At 39.8% G+C, this 11,511-nt stretch overlaps 1 protein-coding gene across 1 annotated transcript; it reads right to left on the bottom strand.

Annotated features, from left to right (window-relative positions):
• Positions 1 to 1,186: 1,186 nt before the first annotated feature.
• cygb2 (cytoglobin 2) lies at positions 1,187 to 11,038 on the bottom strand. Its single transcript, XM_028413130.1, has 3 exons — positions 10,845 to 11,038; positions 2,803 to 3,034; positions 1,187 to 1,426 (listed from the first exon to the last, which is right to left on the bottom strand). The coding sequence occupies exons 1-3, from the start codon at positions 11,036 to 11,038 to the stop codon at positions 1,262 to 1,264; spliced, it is 591 nt and encodes a 196-aa protein (XP_028268931.1). The 3' UTR covers positions 1,187 to 1,261.
• Between the last annotated feature and the right edge of the window lie 473 nt (positions 11,039 to 11,511).

Here is an 11,511-nt window from a genome sequence, read left to right as displayed (position 1 = left end):
ACATGTAACATTTTGTTTTCTAACTACCTTTTATATCATGAGGTGTATTCATATGTGCGCCCCAGAAGATGATTCTTCTCTTACCACATGCAGGTTTCCACAGAAATGAACACTGTACAGTAATAATCCAACAATTTTTTTTTAATATATAAATAAATGTTTGTTTACTAAAGTCTGACCCCGAACAGCGGGTATAGGAGCAGGCCTGTCAAGCTGTGGGTTTGAAATCACTATCAGCAAAGTTGCTACCAGCTGGTACTTTAACACATTTCTTTACAAGAGAAATAATTATCTCAAAGGATAGATGCTAAGGTGGTCAGAAATAGTCATTTTGGTTAAAATGTGGGTAGAATGACCTAATATTAAGGTCATAATTTAAAAAGGGAACACTCAATACATTGACAAAATATATTTTGTGTATGTGTGAATTCTTCAGACCCATCTACTGGAAGTAGAACATGATCTCCTCAGCCTTTATAAGCATGTTCTTATATCCTTTAGTGTTATTGTAGTGGTTTACACAGGTAAGCAATGGCAACCCTGCAATACAGTTTTTAGGCTGGTGTCCTAATGCATAAAATAAATGTATTTGTTTGGCATCCTAATTAGTTTATGTCCTTGTGTTGGTGTATTGTGTGGGCTTACATGTCATGTTATACATATTATCAACACAGGTGTTTGCATCACTAATAAGGGAAGTGTTTTAAAAATGACCAAGAATTATGAGTGATCAATAACATTATCCAAAGCTTGACAGACAGGCTTAGAAGGGTCAGTCATGTCTACAGAAACTGAATCTGATTTTGCATTAAAGCTTGAATGAAAACTTGGCTTTCTTTAGATTTAATGCTACACAAGAAGTGATGTGTTGAATGTTTTGTGCAGCAAAAACAGTTGAACAAACAGTAGAAGAACTGGATAGTTAACATTAGCAGTGCGAACATCTTTCTTTTTTTTGCAAAAAAAAAAAAACACACATCTAAGCACCACTTAAACTAAACCTAATAGCGGAAGAGTAAAATTATGTCTGGCTACATCATTTGGTGTCCAACTGATCTGTGAGACATGCAGTGTAGAAACACCATGGCAATGAACGCTTAGCACCAAAATGTCATCAAAATAAACAAAACAAGAAGTTGCAGGATTATCACGTTAATCTGATCCATGTCTGCGAAACCTTCCTCACAGTACTCCTCGCCATTCTCCGTACACTTAAACACATCATTTTCCTTTTAAGTCTATTAGAAACTCTGCTAACACTTCACACAGCCGAGCTGGAGACCTGGAGCCAGCCCACCTCTGTGTAGGCCCCTGTCACATGCCAGTACACCACCCCCATCAGTTTGGTCCAAACCATCTGTACCTCTGCCGTAAAGAACTCTGGGAAATCTTCAGCCAACACCTCCAGCATCACTCCACTCAGGATCTGAGGAGAGAGAGATTGTGAGAAAGAAATACCATCAAGGGGGATGCCTAGGTTACAACAGGGAGATGGAGTAATGCAGAGAAATCATATTCAGATTTTTAAAATCATTTTACTGGGGGAGACAGGTGAGAATTGAAAGATAACTGTAAAACATGAACGTGTGGGGGTGGACAGACAATGCAAAGGGAATAAAGCAGAGAAGAAAGAGGACAACAGAGGTGGAGAGTAACACAGAAACAGATATGAAGGGAAAGAAAAAGCAAAGAGAGAGAATTTGGTGTAAATGGGATGGACAAGCAGCCACAGCATTGACATAATGTTCATTTCTGGTCACCCTGAGAACTGTAGCAATAAAACCAAAAAAAAGCACTTTACTAAAAGGTTGTCAACATGGGGTGCGCTTAATATCACACCAAACTAAAGCATCTCCATGACAACTGTGCAACTCCATCAACACAGCAAACTGGAACAGAAGCTACCCTGCAAACACATAAAACTCAAGCAGCACAACACATTCTGGTGAAGTATAAAAGTTGTGGGTAAAAAAAGTATCTTTCTTAAAAGCCCTTTGCAACACGCTTTTGTTTTTACTTTTGGATTACCCATCAAAAACAGGATTAACTTTAGATGAAGGCCACAGATAAACACATTCACACTGGTTGTTTCCAAAGCCTCCTTATGTTCTCCTTATGATTAAGACACACATTAACATAACCTTGTGTATACAGGCTTGACAATGTACAGAAAAATACATTTAATGACCTATTCACATGGCGCAATTATAAGGCAGTTTACAGCCTCTTAAATAATATGAATATGTTGTCTTCACAGCTGCATTGAAGAACCAACTGCTGACATCATTCAAAGGATTTGGGGAGAGAAGTGACATACAGTACTTCCCTCTTCAATCAGATCAAGAGGGAAATGCATCAGATTCACATTCAATTAGAACCACATGGTCTATATGATTAACTGCATCTTAAACATTTCTAATGACACTTATCCTGATTGCGCCTTTTTTTCCTGTCAGCTGTGAGAACACCTAAAAATGATTCTATCATCCATTCACTTCACTTCACTATATGGCACTAGCTAATAGCTAATTGTGAGATGTAAACAGATAAAAGCAAAAACCAGGACGGTTTTGGAGCCTGAACAGATTTAAATAGGTGAAAGCATAATGCAATATTAGATTGTTAATGAGAAAGTGTCCCTGGAGCGCTGCTGTTTCACTAATCATTCAGGATAGAGAGACAATTATCTTTCAGGACACAGGCAGCTTTGTTTCATTAATAAAAGTGACAAAACAAGAAAATGATTTGACTTCTTGCAGTGACATAACCCTTCTGAAGTAGAAGACTATCAGCACGGTTTACCTTAAAATACATTGGTTCCACTTTGTGCTTGATAGCATGAGCCTTTCCCACTAGGGCGAGCACTGACGACACCTTTTCTGGGTCATGGAGGTTCTCCACCACAGTGTTGATAGCATTCATCACCCTACGGGCATGGTGCCGAAGCTGGCTGCTTCGCTCCATCTCCTCTGGATCCTCCATGTCTTGGAACTGGCTGAAATACTGTTTAGCCGATGGGAAGTTCACAAAGAACCTGAGGGGGCACATATAATCTTGGATTAGAAAATTGTATGATATAAATATTTTTAATTTCAGCTCAGTCAGCGTGGGCGCGTTGGTCTCAACGAGTTTTGATCTGATCATTTTTTGTCATACTTCCAAATCTTACTGACAGAGTTTTATTTTTAATGAGCACAGCTGTGAACTTTGGATTTTTAGCTCAGGACGACTGCCGCCCTTCTTGTTTTTTTGGCTTAGTTGTGTTCACCCAGGCTCAGTGTATGTTTGGATGAAGGAAGGGAAGTTACAGAACAGAAGTATATAAGGCAAACTTTGATTTGGAATAAGCTTCTTTGCCATGTTTCAGTTACAGTTTTACATTTCTACGTATACACTATTCTATGGCAAACACAAATATTCATGTTTTTTCTGGTGACACTCAGCCCCATAAGAAATATTTTGGCTTGTCTTCTCTGGCCAATTACACAATTTGATAATAATGAATAGTTCGGATTTAATGGCAGTTCCCTCCTGCTTGTCCCTATTTAAAATTCAGACACTCACACAGTTGTTTCAGAATGTTAGCTTAACACAAGGTGTGTGCGATGATGGTACAAAATGATACATAATAGCTGCTCACAAAAAAATCACACATAATAAAAGAAAACATCTAAGGAGAGAAATTCAAGTGATCTTTATCAAGCAAGACCAAGGAGCCTAAAACACCAACGACAAAACAATCCGTTACCACTGCTGTAAAGACTGTTGTGGCAATAAACCTATAACACCTATTAGTCCATCTAGTCATCTATTATAACATATGCAGACCCCTCTATAGACTTGAAAGATTTACAGCTACATTGACATTCAGTATCTCAAACCGCTTCAGAGTCTGCCTACAGAGGCGGCCTTTAAATGCTCTCTGTGCCGTACTGTTCTCCATCTTACACGTGCCTTCTCCTGTCTGTATAGCGTGTGATCTGTCTCTGCGCTGTCAGCTTGGCAGGACATTCCCTGTAGAAACCTTTACAGTGCAGCAGTGCTGATGAGACCCTGTGATTCAGATTGATCAGAGTCTTTGAGTGTAATTGGATGCAGGTGTGCTGAAGTGTGTTTCATTTTCATGGATGTGTAGTGCTGTGTGGGAGAGAGCGCCGAACTAAAAGACACCTACTGAAGACAGAACATTAGGCAAACGAAAAACAATTACATTAGCTTCAACAAAATTCAGCTCATGAACGGTTTACTGGAATCTACTGGAAAGTAAGGAGTTATTATTTCCTTTCTTAAATGAATGTTGAGCTTTATTTATTGGCTGTCTGGAGAGGGGCTATAATATTTTTTACTTCTTGTGTAAACAGCACAATAGGTAGACTAATAATAATAATAATAATTCCTAAAATAGGTATGTTAATCTAATTATGGGCTATGCAGGACACTCTAAGGTGCCACCCACATGTACAGTAACTATTATCCATACCTTGTTAGAATATGAGGTTGAAAAGGCATGTTGGTACCAGACTGTAAGGCTGGGCTCTCAGACCTGAAGGTCTGTGGGTTCTGACTCACGTTTAGGTCGAGCCTCAGGTGGCAAATTAAAGAACTGCAGATTTTAACACTAGCCCTGGAGGATGCTGCTTGTTCTGCCAATTTTAAGCCTGTATTTTTTGTCTGATTTTGGTTTTTCAACTTAACTTTTATGTTGCGTTGCTGTTAGATCTAGGTTAGTCATCAGGAAAACTTTTATAAGCTTCTCTGCCATCGTCTTGTTTATAACGGGGATGTCCCACCATGACCAGGACCTTAACATGACCATGTTTCAGTAACTTTGAACACAAACGCAACTTTATAGCATTGTTCTATACATATCACATCATCATGTAAGAATACTGATTTCCTCAACAACACAGAATACATATTCCTAGCCATAACTAGTCCATTAGTCAACTTATAGCCTCTCCAAACTCTACTGTATACATCTGGGACCCAAGACATGGAACAAAACAATACTTATCTCTAAAGTGTCTGGACTACATTGAGGACTGCCAGTATGTACTACTGGAGTTATTTTAGGTGTAGATGTAGTAAATTCCTTCGCTGAACCACCCTGGTAGATGTAAGCAGGGAGATAAACAAAGAAAGTGTAAATTCTCTGGTGTGATTGTAGTTTGAAAGATTTGTTTTGATTCTGGCTTTGACAGTTTTTATCATCACAGCTGTCTGTGGGCTCACAGCAGCTCAGAGAGAGAAAGGAAAGCGCCAAAGCAAAAAAAAAAACAAAAAGAAGAAGTTTCCACAAGCCTACCCGAAGGGTGCTGTGAAAAATCTGGCAGATTAAGTACTGCTGGTTTTTACTGAAAAAGTCTAGTTGTTAACACAGTGCTTGAGTGAAACAGATGGATTTTACATGTGGAACACTCATTTCTGCTTTGACCCACTTTATATCTTGTCAGTGCTCCAGCTAACTAGAATTTCTAGTACAGTTATTTCCCTGTTGGAGTTTGGCCCTCGGCAGCCTTGCTATACTCCATCTTCACTCCCCAGATCCTGTGTCATGCTATAGCTCACAAAGGACTGACTTTACCCATAGTGCTTCTAAGTCAGCTGCACCGGCTGTCACCATATGCACACACTCCTTCTCTTGGCGACAAGAACGATTCAGACTGTCTAGTAGCTCTTGTTCTGCTTAGACAAACATGAAAGTTAACTGCGCTGCTTTAGGAAAACGGGTTCTCTTCTGATGTTTTCCTCAGAGAAAAACATCAGTTTTTTTCCTTCTGTGTCTGTCCTCTTGTGTTAGGATGATAAATGTATAATTCCCTGCAGCCATGGCATTGTTTTACAGTACATTAAAGAAATTATGGCAAGAGCTCAGTGTTCTGATCTGCTGCTTTAATGCACAGACGCCTCTGTCTTCTACACAAAGATGGATCTTTACACTCAGAATTCGCTTTGCCAGTATTACAGAAAGTTATAATTCTGCTGCTGTATTTTGAGCACCAAACTATCTTTAAAATGCCAATACAGAACAGTAACATTTACAGCTACAGCATGCACACAGAAAAAACAGCAGTTTCTTCTCTTTCCTCTTTTTAATGGATGCATATACATGATGAATTATTGCAAGTGGAAGACAATTTGTTTCCAAAACATTTCCAAGCATTTAGTCTTGTTTAAAATATTGTTACAATCTAAATGATTCTTCCAGGTTTTTACCTGCTCACTTCACCTGAAGCTCTGTGGGACTGGGGGTGGTGTTACAGACGTAGTCTATTCTGACTTTATATGTTAATAATCACCCATAATGCTCACAAACTTGGACTAAAGCATCATCACATGCATTTTAAACTTCTCAGTTACATTAACTGTGCTTTTATTTTCTCTTTGATCTGCTTCTATGTGTGTGTATGTACATGTAAGAGTTTTTGCTTGCGTTTATTGTATTTATTGTTCTTTGATTTGCTGCTGCTACATCTTAATTTCCCCACGGGGATTATTAAAGTAAATCTTATCTTACCCATTACCTGGGTTCTTATTAAGCCGTTGTGATATAAAACCCCAGGATCCATATAGGTTAGGTTAGTTATATCCATACCACACCAATGATGCATGGTTAAATATGAGTGTAGTATCACTGTTCGGGGGCAACACAGGAGACGGTGAGCCAACTCTGCATTAACATTTATGTTAATTAACCGTTTTTGGTGCCCATTACCTTATTATGAATGAGCTGGACGCCCATTCATAGCTCTGGAAATCTGATGGAAATCTCTCACTGTCTTGTCGAGCATGCTACGTGCCAGAAAGTAGGTGTAGGTGTAGTGAATGTGAACATTGTAGTTCAGACATGTTTCAGATCTCTATTACTGCATGCCTGTCGTGGTGAGAAACATTCTTTCCCTGTGGGAGCCAGGAACTGCTGTTCAGTACTGTGGAGAGCTCTGAACACATTCTTGCACCTGCCTCTGCATTTAAATTAAGTCATCAAAGATAAGGAGTACCATTAGTGGAGCTTGTTAATCGTACTTTGATTACACTGGAAGGGTTTCTGTAATTCTTTGGAGTGCCATGAACAACCTTGAGCTGCACTGCGGGAACTTAAAGGACGTCTTTTTTTCCCCAAGACAAACTCTATGACTCCATTCCACCAGTCTAATTACTGACGAATACAAAGTAACCATAGTCCTGATGTAAGAGAATTTGCTATCAGATTACTGTAGGCGTTAAAACACATACAGTTACTAATTCACAAATTAACTTCCTGGATCCTAGCAGTGATTCATGGCCATAATTTTCTCTGCACCTCTATGGAAAGAACAAATTAGTGGCTAAAACAAAAGATCAACTATGTTTGTCCAAAATGACAAAAGTTTAAATTAACTTTTAGCAGTATGTACAGCATTTATTCCCATAGCTTTATAATCATTCCTTCTTGTTATAGTCTTTGATCACACACCTCTCCACATCAGCTGTATAAACCCACCAAAAAATCAAATACTTTAAAATATCTCATTCTGTCTTATATGTTTTATCTCCAGGGAGGGAGGAGTTGTTATCAAACACATGCCTCTAGACGTTCATGCAACACACACAGACCTGTGGCTGTTAAATGCTTCAGTTCCCTTTTATCACTACTGTTTCCACAGCTTGGCTAAAAAAAGATCATGGTTTAGGATCAAACTGACCCTTTCACAGCATTAAAAACATGTTATGAGGTAAACTTCATCCTTCTGCAACAAGGTTTTCCACCATTGTCTTAGCCACAATGATGGCAAGGCCTGGCACAACCTCCTTATATTCATACATCCCCAGAAGGGCACTACATTAACATGTATGTTAACACCCATCAACTCAACCATTCACTGCTGTTTTCCTGGTGAGGATGGGAACACGGTGGTATCATGTGTACCATGTTGCCCACAGCAAACAAGACACTGTAGGTGCTCTAGTGGCTAGTTGTCTTTTTTCCTCCACAGCTTTAAAGCGTTTGTAACTGTTAACTCTCATATTAGCATGCTGACATTAACATATAAAGTTCCACAGACTTTTCCTTTCCTCTACACTCATTGTCCTACTTGTGTAATTTATGCTTTTCTGCTGTATAAAGATTTCAAATGTTTCCTGCCTTAATGCATTGTGGGTTATTACAATATCCAAAACAGAGAAGTTGTTAACAGCATGAAATTGCTGTAAGATGAGATTCAAGTAAGATTTATTTAAATTCTGACATTTAAATATCTTCCACTTGAGAATGAAGAATGTGCTTGATTCCTCCCATTAGTACCATCCCCAGTACAATACCATTTGAGACAAAGTAAGCTGGGTTTTATTGTATTCACACAAAGCTGCCATATGCAGTGTTCTGCCGACGCCTGGGGTGCTCTCACTCTTTGGTGCAATTGCATTTGTACGCATTGGTGAGATCAGCTGAGGCTTTTGTCACTGTCTATTCTCTCCATGCATCCAGGCAGATGGGTAGACATGAAAATGTAAATGCATGCTTCCATGGGTTATGTTGTTGACTGTTCTCAGAGATAAGATCTCCAGAGTTTGACCCAGTGTTAGCCTCAGGTCACAAACTGCATGCCAACTGTTGATAATTGCTTTCTTTGTGCAGCACATAGAGGTGGAATAATGGAAATGTAGCATGAAATTCTGAAAAACACTCTTGATGATTGATTAAACATTTAAATGTTTTGTCATGCGAAAAGTGGTTGATACTTGGTGTGACAGGATTTGCAGCTTCTCTATTTTATGTAAGTGTGAACACAGTGGACCTCTGGGTTTTTTCTGACATTTTATGTTTTTATGTTGTTAGGCCAACATAAAAACAAACACCCAGCAATCATGAAATTACTACGGTCCACAGATACAGTCGTCAGAATCGTCCTCTGGGAGCTTTTATGCATTTACACAACAACATTAGGGCACACAGATACATAAACATTTGTTTCAAGCGTCCTTTTCACTCGTTCTTCTCACACTCTGACAATGTATCCACACACATACACACACAATCTGAAAGCCAATATAACATCTTCTTTAATGAAGCTAATGACCACCATTGGTCCACTTTGTATGCTTACCATAATGAACTAAGAATATGTATATTTATATAATGAGATCTCAACATATTATGTGTGTTGTGTTGTTTTTAAGCTACTAGACACCCTTTAACTTGTGAAATTGCATCTACACTAGAGTTTTATAACTAGTAGTGTGCCTGTCAGCTTTCATTTATTTGATGGTGATCATGCATAACTGAGATTTCAAAAGGAAGAACGATGGCACCTTCTCATTGGCAGAGGAGGAAATTAAAGGAAAAAGAACAGAAGAAATTAAGAGTGAAAGAGCAGTAGACAGATACAAAGGCATGGAAGGAGGCATTTAAGTGCCAAAGATTGTTGCTGTCATCCACAGATAAGAGCACAAGATGCACACACTCACACAGACACATAGACACACAGGCGAAAGATGCTCTCTGCCCTCTCTCCCTCGGGGATTCTCTTCACCCCAAACGAAAATCAGTTTGTCTCACTCACATCAGTCTCCTTGGCTACCACTCGCTGTCCATTTTAACAAGCCCTTAAGGGCTCCCTGTAACTTGTAACACTGAGACAGTTTTGCTGAGGATATTAAAACGAACTAAGTCTGTCCTCTTTTGTCCTTTTTGTAACTAAAAAAAAAACACTGAGTGAAACTACAGCCAAGCAGACTTACATCCTCTTGCTCTGCAACACTTTGCATTGAAGCTTGACAGAGGTTTACTGTCTGTAGCAGATTAATAAAATGCCTGATTTTTCTGGATATATGTTGACAACTTAAGACAGTGACCGTGGCAGTGAACGAACTGCAAGAAATAATGTGTGTGATTAATGTTAAAATTAGGAATAACCTATCCTCTATATGCACATGCATAAATTACAAATGCAAATGATTCCCTGTCTCGAAAACTGGGTGTTAAAGTGTGAGAAGAAGTGTACTCTGGAGTCCTTCAGCATCTTAATGAGAGAGGAATGTGATATTCACTCCTTCCCTACACTTGTCACAGCCCAGTTATTGGTGAGAGATTACTTAGAAAAAAACAAGTTCTCACAAATGTTAAATTCAAGAGAAGGAGCTTATACAACTGTTGGAGGGAGTGTCCTCTTGGTGATAGAAGTAATAGAAAAAAGGTGCACGTGTATGTGTGCCTTGCACCATCTTGATGAACTAGATGGATGTAAAATCTGCAGGATAAGTTAGTTACTTATTTATTTACTTATTATTGAAGCCAAGAAAATAGTGGGGAAGCTTGTTGCAAAGAGCCCTCAAAGAGAGCGCTCTGAAATGCAAAAGGGCCAACCAGGGTTAAACTGGTTCCAGATGCACACTCTGGCTACACTTCTCGGTTTATCATGGTCCTTATGCTTCCTCTGCTTCTTCCTTATTGCCCAAATGCCCGACCTTGCATGTCAATCAACCTAGTCTGGCATTAATGAGAAGCTGTTAAGGGGGCTTAATATAATTAACAGATAAACAGTCTGCAACTTATTAAATAGCCTAAACATAAAATATTTTGGACATTTAAATTGAGCAATAACAAAACATTCTTATCAGTGAGGTGTTTGGAATGTAACTCACTTCCTTTCCCTTTATTATATATTTTATGCAAATAATACAAAACTGGAGTTTCAAAGAAAATACAAAAAAAGGAAATCCCATTACTTTCCATCAGTATGAGGCGCACAAATTCAGACAACAGAAATCCAGCAGTAATAGTCATTAAAACACACAAACTTGAAAAGCTGTGTTCAGTGATCTTGAGTGTACATGCAGAGACAAATTTGGAATTATAGACTCACCTTATGAGCACTGACACCCCCACATCCTCACAGTTCTTATAGACATGCCCCCACGTGTCTTGTATGATCTCCGTCTCAGCGTCAGACAGTGGCTCCACACGCTCTGGACGATCCTCACACTCCACCTGTCCCCTCTGCACTCCCAGCAACTGTGGAGGTGGCGAGGGAGGCGGCGGAGACTCCCTGCGAGACATCCTCCTGCGGCGAAGCAGCCCGGAGGCTCCCAGCAGGGCCCGGGGGAGGTAGGGAGCAAGGGAGGGGGGGAGGGAGACGGAGAGCTGAGACCCCACGGCGGGAGCTGGGAGGAGAGTCGGGATGAGAAGCGGAGCAGAGAAAAGAAAGAAGAAGAGTAGGAGAACGAGGAGGAAAAGAGAGGAAGAAGAAAGATGGCAGACGGTAACAGCCAAGAAAAGAAAAGGAAAAATGAAGCTCCCAATCCCCCCTACTGCCACCCACCAAGCTCTCTCACTCCAAACTCTCCCTCGTTTCTCCTCCCTCCAACTAAAAACTTCTTGCTCTCAGTGTTGTGGTCTCTCTCTTCTCTTCTCCCCCAGATCACTCTTTCGCTCTCTCTCTTCCAGTGAGGAAACTGCTTGTCAGTGATGCTGATGTTGTTATCCTGTCACTTCTCCTCTCCCTCTCTCTGATCCTCTCGCTCTGGTGGAGG

This window comes from Parambassis ranga, chromosome 1, assembly GCF_900634625.1.
Source record: "Parambassis ranga chromosome 1, fParRan2.1, whole genome shotgun sequence".
NCBI classification, from domain to species: domain Eukaryota; kingdom Metazoa; phylum Chordata; class Actinopteri; family Ambassidae; genus Parambassis; species Parambassis ranga.
The sequence above is the reverse complement of the archived record's forward strand: the minus strand, read 5'-3'. Positions and strand labels throughout refer to the sequence as shown.

Coding starts and splice junctions, on each gene's coding strand:
- cygb2 (XM_028413130.1), bottom strand. CDS start 11,038: ATGTCTCGCAGGGAGTCTCCGCCGCCTCCCTCGCCACCTCCACAGTTG. Junction 3,035..10,844: donor GGGGTGTCAGTGCTCATAAG/GTGAGTCTATAA, acceptor GTGCCCCCTCAG/GTTCTTTGTGAACTTCCCAT. Junction 1,427..2,802: donor TGGAACCAATGTATTTTAAG/GTAAACCGTGCT, acceptor CTCTCTCCTCAG/ATCCTGAGTGGAGTGATGCT.